The sequence below is a fragment of the Varanus komodoensis genome, unplaced genomic scaffold (assembly GCF_004798865.1).
Source record: "Varanus komodoensis strain SLA01 unplaced genomic scaffold, ASM479886v1 scaffold88, whole genome shotgun sequence".
Lineage (NCBI taxonomy): Eukaryota > Metazoa > Chordata > Lepidosauria > Squamata > Varanidae > Varanus > Varanus komodoensis.
In genome coordinates this window covers 2,135,857-2,157,060 of record NW_025336576.1, presented here as the reverse complement: position 1 = coordinate 2,157,060, position 21,204 = coordinate 2,135,857, and the positions used below count along the sequence as shown (strand labels likewise).

Here is a 21,204-nt window from a genome sequence, read left to right as displayed (position 1 = left end):
CTCTTTCTGTGTGAAATGCACTGCTCTCACAGAGCCAGTTGCTGCTGTGAGGATTCCCGGAAGCAGCTGCCGCCCGGGTCCTCCTGCAGCCTCTTGAACCTCGTCCCTGAATGGCTTTCTGCCTTTGCAGCTGATGCCGTGTCATCCAGTGTAGCTCAGATCATACTTGAAGGTCATGTTGTCCCTGGGGATATCAGTCAAGGCCGTTGTGCCTTGCACTGAAGGTGTTCCTCTGAGCAGACTAGGTGGAGTGTGTTGGTATGATCCCACTAGCCTGAGAGCTTTTCACTAGTTAGCGTGTTAGGTTTTATTGTTACATGACTCATTATTTTTAATTGTATTCTTAATTGTATCTTTTCCAGTTTGTAAACTGCCCAGGGAGCTTCCTGGCTACTGGGGCAGGACAAAAGTCCAGTAAATAAATAAGTCAGGAGTGAGCCCACCCCTGCTCTGCCTTCTCACCAGTTGTGTCCCACCCCTGCCCTTTGCACGCTGGGTTCGGGGTGGACGAGACCAGGGGCTGCCCTGAGTCAGAAGCAGGCTGATGAGGGCAGCAGCCTTTACCCTTGAACTGATCCAGTCCTTCCTATCTCAGTGACGTGTGCTGCGGCCATTATTCCAGCTCGTGGCTGGTTGCCAGGAGAGAGCGAGCCTCAGCTGAGGCATTCTCTCTTGGCGTGCCCGTTGGCCAGCCCGCTGCTGGTGTTGGCAACCAGTGTACTCTTGTTCAGGCTCCTGGCCTTATCAGGCGTCAAGGCCAGGCCAGGATTGTAAACCTTGAGAAGTCTGGATGATAGGCTTAGGGTGGGGACAGTGAACGCGTGTGACCTTGCACACCAAGAGCAGGAGGGCTCCACGGGCCTGCTTGGAGTGGCCCTGGGTGGCTGGGGAGCCCCCGTGCCGCTCAGCACCTGGCTTTCCTTGCCCCTTCTGCTGCTCTCTGCCCCATTTCTGGCTTTAAACCTACATCTCCAAACATCTCAGTTCCCTGTGGTTTTCTACTTACTAAGGGGGCCTGTGGTGACTTCTCTGTATGGGGAATCATCTTCTCAATCAGGTGCAAACAGGTGGGGGCATTTTAAGGAAAGTGGGAAGAGGACTTGGTGGTGCTCTCTCTAGTGCCTCCTCTGCTTGTTCTTTGGAACCAAAGACCATATGATTTCCAAATACCTGCTTACCCAAATTAGAGATCTGGATTAAAACACACCCAAGGAAGTGATTCTTCCCCCGGACTTACACCAGCACCCGCCGAGGAGGCTGCACAGGTGGGCTCTCGACCTGTTTCCTGGATTGTGGATGTGCCTGGAAGAATGAAGAGACTAAGCTTGGCCCTTCTTTGTGGCAGGTTGGAGAGCCAGCAGGAAGTCTTCGAAGAGGGTACAGCTGTGTTTTGTTGGGAGTAAGTGCCCTCTTCTCATCAGCAAGAAGTGGTGGCTGCTGTATTTGTTCAGCACACTTATCTTGCTGTTGAAAGGTTCTCAAGTACTTCTGCAGGAGTGGCACTCTCATGCACGGAAGACGATTGCAGGGCGGGTATGAGAGAACTCGTTTCTTTGGGATGCGCCAGGTGCTTCGTTTTGGAGGCTCTCCACACTGTGTTCATCACATCTGTCGGCCTGGCCCTCTGGCAAGTGACTCCAGCGAGGCTGCCATTTTCTGCACGTACTTAGAAGGCCAGTTGAGGCTTCTGCCTTCGGAGATGATTCCAGAAGACCTTAGCGGCAGCTCCTTGGCTGTGGCTCTCCCTGCTGGAGGAGGAGCTTCCTTCCCTCAGGCTCTCCTTCGGAGGCAAGGACCCTTCTCTCTTTGCAGGCATTTGACCTTTCAAGTTAGGTTGGATCACAGTATTCTGTTGCCTTGTTGTTAATTGTCTTAATCTACTTGAGTTTATTGCTTCAGTGAAGTTTGATTGCGTGATGTCTGCAGTGCCTTTTCATTGGTAGAAATGTGGGGAACCAATGAACTTTAATAGAGAAATAAACGATCCTCCACTTCCCCGACCCCAGGGGGCCCCAGCACTGCAGCACCGGCACTTCCCATGGTCTGCCTCCTCACAGCCGGAGGCCAGCAGGCAGGGGGTAATGAGGGCTGCCCGAGAAGGGCTGGGTCTGCCTGGGGCCATCCCGACAGCACCTCGCCTGACTGCTGCAATAGGAAGAGCTGATCCTAAGCAAGCCAGAGCAGAACACAGCAATAGCTATCAGACCATGTCCAGAGTGCCTGAATGCATGGCCCTTAATAGCCATAATTTTTGGCATTCTAGGACTTGAGGAAACATGGAAAATGCCTAATGTATCATGCTGAAGTTTATGTTTTTGTTTATTACACTTTTTGATGGAGAGTTGTCTATAATAACTCAAGCTCAGGCACAAAAGTCCCTGAACAAAGAGCAACTGCAACTGTTTAATGAACAAAGATAACACAAAGTGCTTTTGTCCTAATAAGAATGCAGGTGCATTTCTTCTCGTCCTGAATCTAAACACCCATCGCTGTAGGATAAGTAATGACAAGGCTTGTTGTTCTTGGATTTCAGAGCTCCTTCCGTGGCCTTGTGTCTCTCCTTATCACACTGCTCTTTTTCTCATGACGTCCATGAGCTTTGCTCCGTTGTCCCCGCCTGGCCCAGTGGCTCTCGCTCCGGCTCCTGCCCTGAGCCTGGGCCCGTGGGAGTGTGCCCCTCCACTCTTGCAGCCCCCTCCTGGCAAGGCCAGGACCCCAGGCCGCTGAGCCAAGCTGTGGGTGACGTGCAGGACCCTCTCCTCCTCCCCCGGGCATCGCCCTGCACTGCACCTTCTACTGTACGCTGCTTGGGGCAGGGCTCTCCTTTGCACTGTGTAAAGGGTTGTGCACACTGCTGGCTGCTGCCCATGTGTTCTTGGAGGGGAAAGGGTTCTGCTCACCCCACAACTTCTCTGGGAGGGCTTGGTGCTGCTGCCTGGACTGTCCCCGGAATGCACCTGCTGTCTGGCCGTGCAGGGTCCCAGGACAAGGGTTGCTGGCCGGGAAGGAGGGTGCCAGCTGGCGGGCCCCTCACCTCGCAGGGCCTGCTGTGCTGAGCAGTGGCTGTGAACATGTCCTCCCGCCTGGAAGGCTGCTGGGGTTGCGACAGGCTGCCCAGACAACTGGTTGTGGAGGGGGCTGTCAGCAGCCCTCCCAGGGGTTCTCTCTGCCTTCCCCCTTCTATGCCTTGTGCGCATGGGTGTGTGGTTTCCCACCTGTCACCCAGATTCCTCCCCCCCCCCCGCCCCATTTCACAGGGAGGCAAAGTAGTGAGAATAAACGACAAGTCCCTTTCCCAAAAGTTTGGCCACAAGGCAGGGCTGAGGTCCCCGCTGAAAGCAGTGGCCCACACACCTCTCTCCTATTTAGGTTTCCCCCCAGCCCCACAAACGCTTATCCTACCCTCCCAGTACACAGGGGCCACTGCCTGCCACTCCGTCCATCCTTCCATCCAGGACCAGCCCCCAGGTCCTCCTCCCACACACACATTGCCCACTGGTCCCAGCTCTATTCAGGCAGCTCAGCAAGCTTTCCCGAGCTCGCCAGTGCTGTCTGCACTCTGCACGCCCTCCACTTCCTCGTGCTCCGTTTTGGCACCCTCAGCCCCCCTGCAGGGCACAGCAATGAGCCTGGCCTGGGGGCAGAGTGCTAGCTTTGTGCCATCTTGACTTCCCCAAAAGGCCTCTCAGTCTGGTGCTGTTTCCGTGCTTTAAAAGCTGGCAGTGCTTAAGGACCCTCTGGCTGGAGGGTCCCCACATGCAGCAGTGCTGCCCCCGCCCAGGATTGAGGCCTGGCCCCCAGTTCAAAGGGGTCTGTGCTTGTGAGAGCAGGCCTGAACCCAGGGAAGGGTCTCTTGTGGGAACAGTGGGGCGACAAGTCTCCAGAGAGGCTGTGCCTGCTCCTCCAGGGGTCCAGCAGTAGACCCTGGGGCCAGATTCCTGCAGTCCTTTTGCAAAGGGGCAGTGCCAATTTATTATTTATTTACTGGCATGTTTGTTTATTAAATTCATTTAAAGCCCCCCCCCCCATTAGCATCACTCTCGGGGCATCCATCACAATAAAATTATCAATAGGTAATATAAATAAAATAATGCAATTAAAATACAAAAGATTAACATAATAAGAATTTTAAAAAGTTAGTAAATCAAAACCAATGCAAATGGAAGCAAAAATAATCCCAGTGGTGCTTTAGGTGTAGCAGAAAAGGAAAGATTTAGACAGTTTCAGCTAGGCAAGGGCCAGCCACCCATAACTGGATGAGATGATCGCTGTCGGGCTGTTGGCCTCCTGCTTCTAAAGCGGTGTGCAAAAATGCACACTTCTGCTCTCTGCTGCCCCGCAGGGGGCTCTGGCTGTTGGGAAGGGACTTACCTGCCTTAGCCTCCAGGCCAGAATGGTGGTTGAGCAGCACAGCGCTGGCCACTGCGTTTGGCTGGAAGAACAGCCTCTGGACTGGTCAGGCCTGGTGCAAATCAAGGAGGGAAGTGCCCTCCTCACCTGTCCTGCTGCTTGTTGTCTTTTCTTTTTTTTTTTTGGAATAAGTTTTTATTAACATTTTAAACTAACACTAAAAACATCAATCATCAAATACATCAGATGTACTGGGTCAGCCCCCCACTCATTTTTTAACATTCCATAATCATATTTAAATCCATTTATGATCACTTAAAACATATTTAAATCTAAACCAGGTTTCTCTAGCCAATAATAAAAAGAGTCCCAAGTTTTATAGAATTCAGTATCTTCTTTCTCCTTCAGTGATAAAGTCAATCTATCCATTTCCGCACAGTCCAAAATCTTTTTTAAAATCAGTTCATCGGTGGGTAATTCCTCTGCTTGTTGTCTTGATTGCCTTCTGGACTGCCTTGTGGCTGTCCTCCCTTCTTGGGTCCCGACACGCACGTCCCAAGCGGGCCCAGGCAGGCTGGCCAACACAGTTCCAGCCTGTGTCAAAGGAGGACACGGAGCAGGTGCGTGGTCATGGTTGCTGGGTCGTCGCTGGAAAGAAGGCACCACAGTTTAGGAGGGGTGCCGGAAAAGCATGTCCAAAGGAGGGGCACCCAAATGGTGAGGGTCCCTAGAGACCCTGAGAAATAGTGGAAGGAGTCAGGAATGTTTAGCCTCGAGTGGGGAGGGCTGGGCTGCCACCGCAGTAACAGGGCCAGAGGACATGGGTCCTGTGCGGATGAGTCCAGATCACAAAGGACAGGTTCGGTCTGCTCTTCTGGATGGCACATGTGCCCTTGGGAGGGGATGGGCTCTCCTCCAGTGGGGGTTCAGAGCCTGGACGGCCACCTGTCCAGGTTGCTGTCGCAGGAAGGCTGCTTTGGTGGCCGAGGACACGGGTCTGGCCGCCTCGTGTGGCCCCATCTGGCCCTCATGGTTCTGGAGGCGCTTCTTGTGTGTAGCGGTGACTGGGCCCATACAGTGTGACCCCCAAGAAGTAAAGAGCAGAGCCCGATTCTTTCAGACATGGAGCTGGGAAGTCTGAGGGCAGCGAATAAAGGGAGAAGCGGCCATGACCATGTGGCAGCCCTCAAACAGGCTCACTGCTGAAAGGTGCTGCTGTTGGCACGGCACTTGGGGAGGGGGGCAGTTGGTCAAGAGCCCCGGCCCTGCCTGGTGCTCTGGTAAGGCAGCTTGCACGTCTAGCTGCAGCCCGGAGAGGGGCTGGGGCACAGAAGTCGTGGCCAGGTGGCTCAGCCTGCTGGGGGAGAGACAACTTCTCACATTTGGGAAGAGCTACCCCGGGACCTCGGGGAGAACCCCAACTCTGCCTGGGTTAATAATACCTGGGATTTTACAGCCCTGGTGTGGCCTGATTGGCTTCCTGGCAGTCAGGCCAGGATTCCTGGGAGGAGTGGGGAAGTACTCTTGCCCCAGCTGGCTCTAGCACAGCCTTTCTCTCAGGCACTGACTCCCTGTGCCTCAGAGCTGCCAGGATGCTGAACACCGTCCTCCTCACCCTGTGGCTGGTCAGTGCCAAGCCGGACCTGGTAAGTAGAGCAAGCGCTGCTGGGGTGGAGGGTGTTCTGGTGGGACGGGGTGGGGTGGAAAGCTGCACCTGCTCCAAAAACCCACAGCCATCAAGCTGGCGCTGACTTCCTCCAAGGCCCTTCCTCACTGTCCTTGGAAAGCTCCAGTCCGTAGGTCCACCTAGGATGCTTCCAACTGGCAAGACAAGCTATTCAGGGCAAGACCAAAGGCTTCCAGGAATGGATCAAAGCTGTGTTTGGCTTCTGCCCAGTACAAGCAGGCAAGTGCCGTCTTCGCCACCTACATCTGGGCAGACAGAATCACGGCTTAAGCAGCCTGATGGCTGTGGCCCCAAAGTCAAGCCCAATTCCATCCAAACGCATTGCAAAGAGGACACAAACAGGTCCCTTGACTAGATCTCTGTTGGTGAGCAGGTTCCTTACAGGGGGAGGCAGATTCTGAGGTTGTGCGAGGTTCTGGAAGTTAAAACCAAATAGGCAGCCAGTACAGCTCAAGTTGGGTCCTGGAACTGGGGCTCCCCAGATGCAGTGGGCTTCCACAGTTGCCATTCAGTTTGGCCGTTGACTCAGAATTAGAGGAGTTACGGTCCAACACATCTGGACGGTCCCAGGGTCCCCCAGGGGTTGTGGCCTCTCCTGTCAGGACACAGGTCCTGGGCGCATACAGTGCTCCCTCCCCAGTTCTGCCCTCCTGTTCAGAAGGTGAGGCAAGCTCTGGACAGCTGCTCCAGTGTTTCAGCCAGTCCAGATGGCAGAAGCACTTGCCAGACTTTTGGAAGCACAAGGGCCCTGAGTAATGAGTAATTCCCTGCCGCCCATGCAGATCCCTTCACACCTGGAAGGAGCGCCTTGGCTGCAGTGCAAAGGGTTGGGGATGTGCCAGTGCTGTGGCCCCCCGACCCCTCGCAACCTGTTTGGCCGCTGATCCACTCTCTTTCTTCCCTTGGATTCTGTGGAACCAAGGCTGTTGCCCTGACAGAGATTCATCGGCCAGGATACTGCTCCTTCTACGGGGACTGCGGCAGGAACCCAGAAATCAACAGCAGCCTCATCCTGGCCAAAGTGCCCTGCTTGTCCAACACCCCGGCCCGGCTGCTCTCCGGCTCGCACCTCAGCCGCCTGAAGGCTGTCTGCCCAATGCTGTACACGGGGGACACGGCCACCTACGCCTGCTGCTCGGAGACCCAGCTGCAGTTCCTGCAAGACAGCTTGGCGATGTCCCAAGTGCTGCTGTCACGCTGCCCGGCCTGCTCGGAGAACTTCGCCAACATCTACTGCCAGAACATCTGTAGCCCAAACCAGAGCACCTTCACCAACGTCACTCGCTATTTCAACCGCACTGTCCAGGGCAGCCAGCTGCTGGGTGTCCTGGAGTACCAGTGTTTCTACAACCAGCACTTTGCAGACGCCTCCTTCAACTCCTGCAAGTCCGTCAGGCTGCCGGCCACCGGGGGCTATGCCATTGAAACCATGTGCGGCAAGTACGGGCACACCTTGTGCAACACGCAGCGTTGGCTGGACTTCCAGGGGGATTCTCACAATGGGCTGGCTCCCCTGGCCATCGAGTTTCGGCTGGTGCCGGATGGCAGCACTGTGGTTGGGAATGGCATCATGCCACTCAATGGCACAGCCTGGAAGTGCAGCGAGGCCGTGCAGAACGGGACAGCGGAGCGGTGCACCTGCCAGGACTGTCCCCAGTCTTGCCCTGCCATCCTGGGCCCCCCTCCTGCATCCCAGACCTTCAAGGTGGGGGACATGGACGGGATCGTGTTTGTGTGCTGCCTTGTCGTCTGCCTTCTGCTGCTGCTGGTGGTGTCCTTCCTACTGTGGCGACGCTGTTCCTTGCCTGAGAAGCCGTCGGAGCAGTGCCCGAAGAGTCCCACTGCCTTCCAGAGGGTGAGCCAGGCGACCCAGGGCTTCCTGGCCAGGACATTTTGCAGCTGGGGCACACTGGTGGCCTCCCACCCATTCATGGTCATTGCCGCCTCGGTGGTGGTGGTGGCAGGGCTCTCCAGCGGACTGGTCTTCATCCAGCTTACCACGGACCCCGTGGAGCTCTGGTCCTCCCCAGACAGCCTGGCCCGCCAGGAGAAAGCCTTCTATGAGCAGCACTTTGGGCCCTTCTTTAGGACCAATCAGGTCATCCTGACAGCCAAGAACCGTTCCAGCTACACATACGACTCTCTCCTCCTGGGCAGGAAGATCTTCGGCGGGGTCCTCTCTCTCGAGGTGCTGCTGGACCTGCTGGACCTGCAGACCAGGCTGCAAAGCATCATGGCCTGGTCCGAAAAGCACAAAAGGATGGTCTCCCTGACAGACGTCTGCTACGCACCCCTGAGCCCCCAGGATCCCGGCCTCTCAGACTGCTGCGTGAACAGTGCACTGCAGTACTTCCAGAACAACCTCACTCACCTGATGCTGACGGCCAATCAGACACTCCAGGGAAAGAACGGCTCTGTGGACTGGAGGGACCACTTCCTCTACTGCGCCAAGTGAGTGCCTGCGTGGGGGCTGCTTTGGTTCTGAGGTGGGGCTCTTTGCCCTGCTGGCTTTGGGGCTTGATGGAGGGCCTCTTCTCCCGCCGCTTGCTCCCTCTCAGTGCTACTCGCCGGGCAGCCCGTGGCGGGGCAGAGGGAGGGACGCTGTGGCAGTGGCTCGCTGGCAGCTCCGGAGCTCAGTGGCTGAGTGTGGGCAGAAGCTCCTGGTTCGCATACCCAAGGCCTGAGGAAGGCCCCATAGCACCAGAGAGCCACTCTGGTCTGCCCAGCAGCCCCTGAGCAAGAGGAGCTGCAGAGGGGCCTCTGGCATTCCCAGGAGGAAGGGGCATGGGGGGCACTTTCCCCCACCCACGTGCTTCATGGTGTGATTGTTTCTCTCAGCTCACCAGCCTCTTTCCAAGACATCACAGAGCTGAAGCTGAGCTGCATGTCTGACTATGGAGCACCAGTGTTCCCCTTCCTGGCTGTTGGGGGCTACCCAGGTAGGAAGCGCATCCAAAAGTGGCAGTGTCCTGCCAGCTGTCGCAGTCCCTTCCATCTTGCTTCCAGGTCCGGTCTGTCTGCTCAGCAGAGTGATGGGGCAGCTGCAGAAAGCAGAATTGTAGAGAGGAATAGGCGGGTGGGTATGCCGTCCACTGGCCCTGCTATAGAAAGGGGCATTCTTGGAGTGCAGGACAAGGAATGACAGGCTCAAGTTGCAGGAAGCTGGTTCTTGGCTGAACATCAGGAAGAGCTTCCTGACTGGGGGAGCAGTACAGCATGGAATGGTTTACTTAGGGAGGTGGAGGGCTCTCCCACACCGGAGGGACTCGAAGAGGCAGCTGGGCAGCCTCTGAGAGCAGTCACTTAACTGGGGCTCCTGCACTGTTGGGGGTTGGGCCTGATAGCCCTCTGCCCCCTTCAGCCTCTTCTGACCTATGATTCTAAGGTTCAGAGTGTCCCTAGCACCTCATTGCCCAAACCCGCCTCTTGGTCCCCATTCTGAGTTCACCTGCCATCACGTCGATGAAGGCGCCTCTGCTCCCATGATTATCCACCCAGGGATTGGAATACAAAAAGGCTTTAAATATTCTAGTCCAGGATGACACGTGACTCACTGACAATGAACTTAGCCTTGATGGGAGTCGGTGGTCCTGCTCAACACACCAATGTACATACTCTGTGTCAAAACCTTTCCTGTAGGGAGCCCCCAACAAGTTTTGGACTGGTAGGAGGCAGGTTCCCCAAAGCAGCAAGCAAGGGCTCAGTCTGAGTGATGCTGCCAGCTTGCAGTTGCCGGCAGAGACTTTGCTCCTTGTGTGGGCTTCATGATCGCGGCACTTAGTTGTGTGCTAAGGCCCAAGGGCCGAGTTCCATATGGCAGCTGTGGTTGCTGCCCTCACATCCTCTTCCTGGGCAAAGCCACAAGCAGGAGATTCCCCTCCTTGGAGCCCCTTTGTGAGCTCCTCCTGAACAGCCTTCTGGCTTCTTGTCATCCAACAAGACTGGGCAAGGAGTGGGATCAGATGTGCAAGACACAGGGATGCTGCCCAGGAGACTGCTTGTCCTGGCTGAGGCATCCTGCTCCCCACACCTGGCCCCCCTCTGGCCCGGAGGCAGGTCACAGGGAAGCTTCCCCATCTGGGCCGGGCACGTGGGGGTTGCAGTCCCGTAAGAGGAGGCCTGTGGAAGGGGCTGCTGCAATCCGACTGCATTCCCCAGGCTGTGTTCACCCACTTCTTAGCAACTTTCTCTCTGCCCAACAGGGGTGGAGTACTCAGAATCGCAAGCCCTCATCCTGACCTTCTCCCTGAACAACTTCCCCTCCAGTGACAACCGTTCTGATTTTGTGAAGTTGTGGGAGGAGCAATTCCTGAAGATCCTACAAGAATTCCAGCAGGAGCATGCTGAGAACTACACCATTGCTTATATGGCTGAGGTATGAGTGCAGGTCCTCTCAGAGCTGCTTGGGAACATGCAGTGGCAAGAAGGGGTAGAATGGTGCTCTTCTGCTCTTGCAGAAAAGGGCTTCCAGGGTGGACATGGCCAGAAGGCACATTACTGAGGCTGACAGATGAGTCCCGAGTCCCAAGCCTCAGTCCGAGGCAGAAGTGGGGTCTGAGCCCCAGAATACAAAGCCGCTCTTTGTACTGAATAATGATGGTGCTGGAGAGAAGCACTTCATTTGACAGCAGGATCTCCCAGGGGAAAGAACAGTCACAGTCCTCTCAAGACATACGTAGGTGCCAAGAGGGGTATGTGGTCAGTGGTGCCAAAGGGCGCCACGTTGGAAGCCCGGAACCTCTATTCATCAAAGTCCTCCTGAAAGAGAAATAGAATACAGATAGAAATGTAATGAATAGATGCATAAATAAATAGATAGATTTTAGCCTCCAGTCCATCTTACCTTTTCTCCCCAGCTTTTATAGTATGCCTTTAACGCTTTATAAACTTTGGTTGTCTTACTGTGCATATAATGTTGCTGTTCTGTGATGTTTCTTGGAGCTGTTTCACTGTGATTAGCACTTCCATCTTTATTATAAATTGCTCTAGCATGTGTTACAAAAGGAACCCTAATGCCGAGTGGCCAGTTTTTTAACCTGCTGTCCTCTCTTGCTTTCTCCTGCCACATGGCTGCAGCGCTCCATGGAAGATGAAATTAACCGCACAACCTGGGAAGACATCAACATCTTTGTCCTCAGCTACCTGGTGATCTTCATATACATCACCATGGCCTTAGGCAACTACACCAGCTGCAGGCATGTCCTGGTACGAGAGGCTTCCTCACAGCAAAGGGAAGGGCACCCCTCTGTATAGCGAGAAGCCTCCCTGCCCCTCTGGGCTGTCTGGTGGCTGAAGAGCACAACCTTTTGGGCCTGGAGCACCCGCCACACATGTTCCTTAGCCCCTGGGGAAGAGGCAGTCTGAATGTCCACTGTGACTGTGCACTTGCTGTGCAGCTATTCATTTACTTACTTCTTTTCTTATACCACCCAATCGCCGAGACTCTTGCTCTCTGAGGGGAGCACCTCTCCCGTTTCCCAGCGATCACCGGCAAGACTATTTTCTCCGCTGCTGCCAGTTGAGGAGGGAGCTCAGCAGCAGCAGCACAGCTGGGGCATAATCTAAAGCTGGGCGGCATGATTACAGAGTGCCAGATCAGGACCCCAGGAAAAGCGCCTGGGCTCTTAGAGCAGCCCAGCCGTGGAGCCAAGGGCCCAGGGCAGTCCTGGCCTTTCCCACTCTGGGGGCATTCACGATGTAGTTGGATGGCCATCTGAGAGGGATGCCTTAACTTGGAGTCCTTTGCCGAGCAGGGGACTGGTCCCAATGGCCCTTCTGACTCGGCTCTTCCCTGGTTCTGCGATTGTGCACAAAGAGTCGGCGTCTGCAAAGGGCCAGCTGGAATGTTTTCCAGCAGAGGATACTGTGCGGATCCCTAGGGAAAGCTGCCCATTTCAAAAGCAAACCTCCAAATCCCCCAAGCAGGAAGAAATGTCCAAAGCACCCACCCCAAGGTCAAGAAATGCAACCCCCTCTCCAGTCCCCTTATGATCTTGATGACCCCCCCTCCCTCTGTTGTTCTTGCACTTAAGGGGAAAGGAACCCCTTAACCTGGATGGGGATCTAGGGGTGGGTCATGGGCACAAAGTAGGAGACATGCAGGGGCATCTCCCCTCAGCCCAAGTGGGTTGCCTCCGTGGGTCCAGAACTGGCCTTTCCATGCGAAGATCCCTTCCAGCCCGCCAATGCTTTTGTGGGCTCCCAGCCGGGCTGCCTTGACTGACCTGCTGCTCCTGTCCAGGTGGACTCCAAGGTGACGCTGGGCCTGGGCGGAATCCTTGTCGTGATGGGGGCGGTCGTGTCCTCCCTGGGCTTCTGCTCCTTCGTGGGGCTGCCCTCCTCCCTCATCATTCTCGAGGTCGTTCCTTTTCTTGTGCTGGCAGTTGGTGCTGACAACATCTTTATTTTTGTGCTGGAGCTCCAGGTATGGGGCATGTCTCTGGAGACCGGGGCATTTGTGTACACTGGGGGGTCTTTTCCCCAGAGTAAGGGCAGGAGCAAGGGGAGGGCACCTGGGGAACTGGAAGCCTGGGCTGGCATGCGGCATGGCCAGGGCCTTGGGATGGCGCTGGTCCTCCTGAGGACCAGCCGGGCCTGGGCCAGCCTTGCTGCTGCTCCATGTGAGACCCTCCTCTTCAGCCCGGCCATCGCCTCTCATTGCAGCGATTGGAGCCAAAGCCTGGGGAAGCCATAGAACGGCATATTGGGAGAGTCTTGGGCGAGGTCGGCCCCAGCATGCTCCTCTGCAGCCTCTCCGAAGTTGTCTGCTTCTTCCTGGGTGAGCGATTCCGTCCTCAGTGCCACAGCTGGGTGCAAACCCTGCTGGCAGGTGGCAGCCAGAGTGCCCCCCAATTCGGCTGGGGGTGGCAGGGCTGGGGCGGTGGGGCAGGGGAATGGGAAGGAGGAGCTGGAGCAGGCTGAGGAGAAGGCTGGGGGAAGGAACGCGGTGCAGATCGTGGTGCGTGGAGAGAGCCAGAGAGCCTGTTTGGTCCCACACAGGTGCCCTGACCCCGATGCCTGCCATTCGCACCTTCGCCCTCAGCGCGGCCCTGGCGGTGCTCTTTGACTTCCTGCTGCAGCTCTCCATGTTCGTGGCGCTGGTCTCTCTGGATGCCCGCAGGCAGCAGGTCAGGGGGGAAGATGCTCTGGGGGGAATTGTGTCCCTGCTGCCGGCCAGCAGCGCCAGGCCCGTCCTGAGCTGCATGCCGTGGACAGTGCCCCACCCGTCTCTGTGCCTCAGGCGTGCTTCCGCTGACCCCACTTTGTCTGCACCCCCAGGCCTCCCGCCCCGACCTGTGCTGCTGCCTCCGCCTCGAGGGAAGGGACCGGGGGGAGCGGCACCCGGGGCTCCTCTGCGCCTTCATGGAGCGCTGCTACGCCCCTGTCCTGCTGCACAGCGTCACCCGGACCCTGGTGGTGAGTGCATTGGGGTGTCCAGGGGAGGGTCTGAGTCCTGCCCGTTGAGCAGAGAGCGCCACGTGCACTGGGGGCTCCTGTGCGATGTCCGCTCTCCCCCGCTGCCCCCGCAGGTGCTGCTCTTCACCGCCCTGTTCTGTGCCAGCATCTTCCTGGTGTTCAACGTGGAGGTGGGGCTGGAGCAGGAGCTGTCCATGCCCGAGGTGAGCGACGCCTGCCTCCTCCCAGCCCCCTCCACTGAGGAGGGAAGCCCAGCTACGCACCTCTCTTCACCCACCCTCTTTTCCTCTTCTTAACCTGTTCACAGGCACCTGCTGATGTTTTCAGCTACTGCAAACATCTTATTCTCAATTTCCTTGGACTTAGGAGCATATTTTAAGCAAATATACCTTGCCTGGCTACTTCTGAGTTAATGAGAGCTATTTAAACCCTCACACCAGGCCCTCTCGATGTTTTGTATTCCAATTTCCAGAATTCCTGGTTGTGGGTCATGTCAGGGGGAGCTGAAGCTTGTAGCGCAGTGCTGCTCAAAGTAGCCCTGCCGCCTGCTTCACAGCCATGCCCAGGCCCGCTGTGGCTGCCGTTAGCCACTCTACACGGCCCTCAGCTGCACTTCTAAATCCAAGGGGGCCAAGCACTTAGAGCTGGAAGAGGCCTTCAGCTGGAGTCATCCGATATTGAAAGCCATTGCACAAAAGAGAATTGTGGCTCCTGGTGGGGAGAGGCTCCCAAGCATAAAGGTGCAAGCCAATTAAGGGGCAGCCAATTAAGCAAGCCCTAATTTGTGCTGCAAGGCCAGAGATGCCTTGAGCTTCTTGCTGGACTGCACTCTCTTTCAAGATTGGATTTGTTAGATTTATGTCCTGCTTTTTTCTTATAGCAAACTCGAAGTTTCATCGTTCTCCTCTTGCTGCTCTCCATCTTACCCCACAAGACCCTGTGAGGTGGGCGGGCTGAGAGTCTGTGGCTGGCCCAAGGTCACCCAGTTGGTACTGTGGCTGAGCGGGGACTGGGACCCAGACCACAGAGTCCCATCCTGGTGCTCATCACCACCGTACCACTCTGGCCTTGGCATGAATGAGGCACTGGGAGCACAAAGCCCTTCCGGCCCCTCTCACGGCAGGCCGAGGGAAAGGCTCAGCAGAGTGGCCAGTGGAGGAATGAACGGCATTCAGCTGAGCAGGGCAGTGCAGTGCAGTGCAGTGGAGGGAGAGGGGGATGCAGCTTATCTGTGGGGCTGCCCTCCAGTGTCCCAGAGGCAAAGGGCGGTTCAGGCACCGAGGGCGGTGGTCATGCTGCCTCCCCTGCCATTCCAGGACTCCTACTTGCTGCAGTACTTCCAGTACCTGAACCAATATTTCATGGTGGGCGCCCCAACCTTCTTTGTCACCACCGGGGGCTACAACTTCTCTACAGTGCCTGGAATGAACGGTGTCTGCTCCAGCTCGGGTTGCAATAATGACTCCATGACGCAGAAGATCCAGCATGCCACAAAGTTCCCGAAGGAGTAAGTCACCCAACCAGCCTGTGAAGCTGCCCTGCAGCAAAAGCTTTCGGCTTCCTCCTCAAGGACCAAGGGGCTGCCACTCCCTCCCTTTTTGTCTGGGGTGCACGTCTCGAAGCCTGCAGACCAGCCGCAGCTCTTCCCTGCCCTGCCAGGCAGCGCGGCATGCAAGAGGCTGGTTCACGGCTGTTTGGACTCCGGCTCCCAGAACTGCAGCAGCACGGCCAGTGGTCCCAGATGTTTGGGCCGAAGTCCAGAGCAGCTGCAGACCTACTTTCTGTCCATCACTGGTTCAACAATGGGATGAACGCACCTGGCAACCCTTCCTCTGATGGTCAAAGCCACAGGGAGCAACTCGGAACCCACAAGGAAAGGGCAGCAAAGCTGGGTGTGTGCCCTCCGCCACCCTTTCAAGATGCCCTGGCAGCCCACAAGGGGCAGATCGTGGCTGTGTGGGGCAGCTCCCTCGGCACCCCCCCTCCACTGCAGAGCCTGCAGAGAAGCTGGGTCGCCAAGCAGGGCCTAGTCCCACCAGGCAGGGGCCATCCGTGCAGCTTGGCTCTGCTGCTCAGTGCCCTCGAAGGGGCCTCAGGCTGACCCGAGACCGGCAGGGATGGGGTGCTCCAGCAGTGGCAGCAGTTCCGCTCTGCACCAAGAGACCTTCCAGGCAGCCTCTGCGGGAGCCTGGACTCCGTGCTGCACTCGTCGTGGCTCCCAGCACAGCACACGGGCCAAGGAGAGGCTCACCGCCTTGTGCACCTCATTGAAAGACATCGCTGCCCAAAGCCCCAGCGAGACCTCTTTGAAGGGGTGGTGGACTCATGGGGCTGACCTCGGCTTCTCCTTGCCTTTCCAGGTCCTTCCTGGCCATCCCCTCCAACTCCTGGGTGGATGACTTCATCGACTGGCTGAGCCCCTTTTCCAGCTGCTGCCGCATGCACCCCTTTGGCCCGCAGCAGGGCCAGTTCTGTCCCTCCACCAGCCGTGAGTAACTGCGTGCCAGGAGGGGGATGCACCTGCGTGTGCCAAGCCTGGGCAGGGAAAAGCGCAGCCCAGGAAATGGGCTGGGGCTGGGGCGGAGCTGCAGGGGCCTGGACTGTGCTCCTGCTGAGCACTGGCCGGGGCCTGTGGGGTTGCAAAGGGGTGCTTTGCTCATGCTTCTTGCTCTGCCCGGGCAGCTTCCCTTCTCTGCTCCTTGAAGAGATGCATGCCCCTCACAAGCGGGACGCTCCGGCCGGACGTCCAACAATTCAACAAATACCTGCCCTGGTTTCTCCACGACAAGCCCAACCTGAAGTGCCCCAAAGGGTGAGTGGGCGCTGCAGGCACGGGTGCTGCCACCAGGTGGTGATGGTGGATACCGTGTGCAGCTGGACAGGAAGCCTGGTGCGCCCTGAAATCCAGCAGCACACGCCACCAAGCATTTTGCGAAAGATTAACAGTCCAGTGAGTAGGGCAGTTTGGCTCCGACAAGCCTAGATGGGCGAGTCTGTGAAGCCTGTGAGCTTGTATCCTTGGGAAAAGAAGGTTTTCCCCAAGGATGGAAGCTGCAGCCCCTCTCTTCTTGACCTGGACGCAGCCGCCCTCTGCTCCCGGGGCGGGGACCAGGAGCCTCCGCATGCTGGGATGCTGGCTCGGAGGGCTCGTCGTGCGCTCTCTGCAGCAACATGAGCAGGCCAGTCGCCAGTGCTGGGCAGCAATTCTTTTAACCCCTCCCCGGTCACTGGCTCGTGCTGCCGCATCTGCAGCCACATAGAGGCCTGCCCTCAGTGGGGGGCTGCAAGCGTGGCCAGCTCCACTCTGGGCAGGCGCACACCCAAGTCGTTCTCATTCGAAGCTGGCTTGGCTCGTGCTGGGAGAGATTTCTGCCAGGCCCGTTGTGTGCCCAAGTTGCTCGGCGCTGCAGACTCTCCTTGCCTTCTCTCTGTGCAGGGGCCTTGGTGCCTATGACAGCTCTGTGCGGCTGGCTCCCGACGGGCAGATCTCAGGTGAGTGGAGCTGGGGTACCTCCTGGTGGGAACAGACTGGCAGGGTGGCTTCCCCAGTCCACAGCCAGTTGTCTCTTGCAGCCAGCACAGGGGAGGGGTCCATGGGTGGCGGGGGAGGGTCGCTTGATATGTGGGGGTCCTCCAGGTGGAATGGCAGTGGCTGGAGCAGATGCAAATGGGCTGGAGTGATGGGCCAATGCCCACTCAGTGTCCTGCTAGGCAGTTGGACACAGCCCATCACACCCTCTTGCCTCAATAGCTTCCCGGTTCATGGCCTACCACACGCCCCTGAAGAACTCGCAGGAGTACACAGCAGCGCTGAAGGCTGCACGGGAGCTTGCAGCCAGCATCACGGAGAGCATGCGGCAAGTGCCTGGCACCGACCCCAGCTTCCGGGTCTTCCCATACACGTAAGAAAGCAGCAGGAGCCAGGGTGGGTTCCCCAGTGTTGATATCGACACAGGAAATCCTTAAGAGGCTGCTGAGCCAGAATAACTTCTCTTTGGCATGAAGCCAGGGGTGGAGTTTCCCTGCCCCACCAGAACCTTTTCAGAGGTCCACACGGAGCAGAGCAAAGTAAACTGGTTCCTTTTTCTTAAGAACACCACCGTAAACCTCACTTTCTGGCCACAAATAAGAGAATGCCATACACTCACAAAGACAGGAGAAATACGAGAGGGCAGGACCTTCCCATGCCACAAAACCATGCTAGAGGGGAAACTTCTATGTGCTATTAAACTGTGCACAAAACCAGAACTGACTCTGGATTGTGGAGGGCCCTGGAGTGAGGCTCCCTGAGTAAGTACCCTCCTTTTTCACTGGTGTTATGGCCAACTGCTACTTGTTGTCCTTTGCTTCCCCGTCTTGATTTGTCTGCCTGCTTGCCAAGCAGGGAACCGGTGAACAGGGAGATAGGAATTCCTCTTGTTCCCTCTCACGCCAGTGCAGTTGCCTGGACTAGAAGGAAAGGCAGGTGAAAAAGCAAGTGGCCATGGAAATGAGGAGAAGCTCCCGAGGGACCTTTGTTGGTGGAGCACTGTGCCACCATTTTGCTGGTCCTCCGGGCCAGCAGGTCTCCTGGGAATCCAGAGCATCACTGGAGGACAGTGGAGGTGGGAGCGAGGTGTGGGCCTTCACTCCCAGCCATCGGTTGCTGCGCCCTCTCCGCAGGATCACCTACGTGTTCTACGAGCAGTACCTGACCATCGCCATGGCTGGCTTCATCAGCTTGACCATCTGCCTGGTACCCACCTTCCTGGTGTGCTTCATCCTGCTGGGCATGGACCTGCGCTCGGGCCTCATCAACCTGCTCACCATTATCATGATTGTGGTGGACACGCTGGGAGCTATGACGCTGTGGGGGATCTCCTACAACGCCGTCTCGCTCATCAACCTGGTGACCGTAAGCCAGGCCTGGAGTCTGGGGCCTGGGGGGAATTCCTCGGAGCTTCAAGGGGCCGGAGGGCATTGCAGCAGCTTCAGACTGTGCCCGGGTGGGGTGAGGGTCCCCAGAGCTCCAGCTGGGGAATCAGTCCCGTGTAATTCCTGGTCCACAGCTCAGCTGGGCTGAGGATTCTGTTTGATTAGGCATGTGGAAGGAAATTCTCTCATTCACCAGTATTTGCAAACTCAGCAATAAGTTATGTATTTAGGCATATTTGTATAAATAAGAAATTACATTATATATTCAAACACACAATTTATTCAAGACCATTTCCACATATTTGCTTTCCATGCATAGAGGCAGGATTGCTTGCTAGGGATTTTCTTTCCACCTCACGCTCAGAGACATGCAGGATAGAAATACTGGAAAGATGAGGTGCTGCAGGGCAGCAGTGGTGTGGAGTGTGGAGCGTGCCAAGATCCAGGGAAGCAGGCGTATGCCACGACCGCTTTCGAACACATGTGCCCAGTGACGGCCACAAACTGCATTTAAAGCGGGGGAGAGAGAGAGAGAGCAGGGAGCAGAATTCTAGAGAAGTGCTGTTACCACGCTTGTTGGCCCTGGAGGAGGGGGCTTTCCTCCCCTTCTGCAAAGCTGTGCCTGCTGCACACTCCCTCCCCTTTCTCAGACTCTTTTGCGAATTGATGACTGGTGCAGTTGTGGCTGGGACAAGGCAGCCAATGGCCAGGGCACGTGGGGTGGCCACGCAGCAGCGCTGGCACTTGCTGTAACAGGGATGGATGCAGAGATGGCCGATAACCTCCGAGAGGGATGAGCATCGCCTTTGTTGACTGACCCATTTCCTGCTAGGCGGTGGGCATCTCAGTGGAGTTCGTGTCCCATATTACCCGCTCCTTCGCTGTCAGCACCAGGCCCAGCAAACTGGAAAGGGCCAGAGAAGCCACCGTCAACATGGGGAGCGCGGTGAGTGTGGCACAGCCCGGGCAGGCCGTGGGGCAGGGCATGTTGGCATTTTGCTTCAGGCTGGGCTTTGGGGATCCGAAAGGGAAGGGAGAGCCAGCCCGGCTGGGGCTCTGGGACCGGGCTGCTCTGTCCAACAAGCAGCTGGGAGGATGGGCGCCCAGGCCTCTAGCGCAGCCTTTCATCCTGGCAGCGGACCCAGGTCTTGCGGCTCCACAGCCATAACCGGCCACATTATCCTGACAGCCTCGCTGCTCCCGAGGCCAGCCTTGCTCTTGCCTTACAGCGGCCGCGTTGCCATGGTGGGAAGGCGGGGCGTTCTCCCACAGGCTGATTTGCTATGAGATCAGCTCAGTTCTCCTTTTTGCATCCTTCCCTGGTTCCACTCCTGGGGGTTGTTTGCATCCAGCTGAGGGGCAGCTGAGCATCACACTGGAAGAGCCAGAGAGGTTTCCCCTGACCTGCGAGCCAGCTGTGCCCACCCGCACGCCACTAATCTCGGCCATGCTGGTTCTTCCTATTACATCCTTCAGGTGTTTGCTGGTGTGACCATGACCAACCTGCCCGGCATCGTGGTCCTGGCTTTTGCCAAGGCCCAGCTGATCCAGATCTTCTTCTTCCGCCTCAATCTCATCATCACACTCCTCGGGACGCTGCACGGCCTGGTTTTCCTCCCGGCTATCCTCAGCGTATTTGGTAAGCTTGCCGTCAGTTAATCCGTATTGGATGCGTGCGCTCCCCTGATCTCCGCCCCATGCAGGATGAAAACATCGTGCTGTCGGAGGGCGCACTGGGCCGGGGAAGCCACCCGTCCTGGAGGCAGGAGGGGCACTCATTTCCTGAAGAAACCTGGGCAGGGAAACTAGCTTGAGCCACTCCTGCTGCAGCAGGTCCCTTCTCACCTGCCCACCTGGCCTGGCAGCACAGGATGTGCCATGCTTTTTGCTTCTTCTGTGCAACACCAGCTCTGCTTCGCCCCTCAGGGCACATCCAGCCCTGTCCTCTCTCCCACAGAGGCACACAGGGCAGGAAGGCACCGCTTCTCTTTTCAAGAAATGAAGGCAGTACTTGTAAGGCTGACCTGTCTGACATGTGATGCCACCTTGACTTGAAACAGACTGAAAACAAACCTAACCCAACTTCTGTCCCCAAACATGCAGTAAAGAAACACAGCAACAGCGAATGTTTTTAAATTACGCATTTTAATTGTATTTTCAGTGTGCTGTTGTGAACTGCCCAGAGAGCTTTAAATAGATGACCATGTCCACAGTGCTGTCATTGCGATGCACTTGCAGTTGGACAGCAACTGTCCTCCCAAGGGAGGCTTCCATTAGTGGGCAGGCAGGCTTACTTCCAGTGCCCAGCCCTAACCAGTACCTTCTTGTCCCCAGGGCCTGACGTCAGCCTGTCCAGGGTGCAAGCACAGACAAAGCAGCAGCCACAGCAGCAGAAAGAGAGCAGCCTGACCTTTACCAACAGCTCTGCTTTTGAAGACGGAGAGAGTCTAAGGGCAGGATGTGGCCAGTGCCAGGATCAAGAGAGACCCAAGCAGGGGGAATCTTGAGGAGCTGGGCAGCAGCTTCCCAAGCAGAGGTGGCACTTCAAAATCCCTCCACACCAACAGGACTAAGCGCTTGGGCAGGAATTGGTGTCGTCGGACTCAGAGAGGAAGGGGGCCACGGCAGCAGAGCTGGGCTCTGTTCTGTGCCCCAGTGTCCGTGGGTCAGCTGAAGTGAAGGGCCAGGGGATGGGAGGGGGGCATGGCTGTGCTGGCGCACTTTCCACCAGCCTGAGTAAGATGGGGAGCAGGAGGAGGAGAATGTTGTGAGCCGCTTTGAGTGACTTAAAAAAGAGAAAGGGCAGGATATAAATCTAATAAATAAAATAATAGCTG

General features: G+C 56.7%; 1 protein-coding gene across 1 annotated transcript; it reads left to right on the top strand.

Annotated features, from left to right (window-relative positions):
• The first annotated feature begins 5,942 nt into the window (after positions 1-5,942).
• On the top strand, positions 5,943-21,204 carry NPC1L1 (NPC1 like intracellular cholesterol transporter 1). Its single transcript, XM_044417378.1, has 20 exons — positions 5,943-5,996; positions 6,647-6,698; positions 6,820-8,488; positions 8,876-8,976; positions 10,240-10,412; positions 11,114-11,242; positions 12,279-12,461; positions 12,701-12,815; positions 13,037-13,164; positions 13,316-13,453; positions 13,567-13,656; positions 14,770-14,960; positions 15,814-15,941; positions 16,136-16,265; positions 16,890-16,945; positions 17,205-17,355; positions 18,116-18,347; positions 19,200-19,313; positions 19,844-20,006; positions 20,702-21,204. The coding sequence occupies exons 1-20, from the start codon at positions 5,943-5,945 to the stop codon at positions 20,872-20,874; spliced, it is 4,170 nt and encodes a 1,389-aa protein (XP_044273313.1). The 3' UTR covers positions 20,875-21,204.

Bases quoted from the DNA above. Each gene is read 5' to 3' on its own strand.
- NPC1L1 (XM_044417378.1), top strand. From the start codon at position 5,943: ATGCTGAACACCGTCCTCCTCACCCTGTGGCTGGTCAGTGCCAAGCCG. The intron at 8,977-10,239 runs GTAGGAAGCGCA...TCTGCCCAACAG, and splicing joins GGCTGTTGGGGGCTACCCAG to GGGTGGAGTACTCAGAATCG. The intron at 10,413-11,113 runs GTATGAGTGCAG...ACATGGCTGCAG, and splicing joins CCATTGCTTATATGGCTGAG to CGCTCCATGGAAGATGAAAT.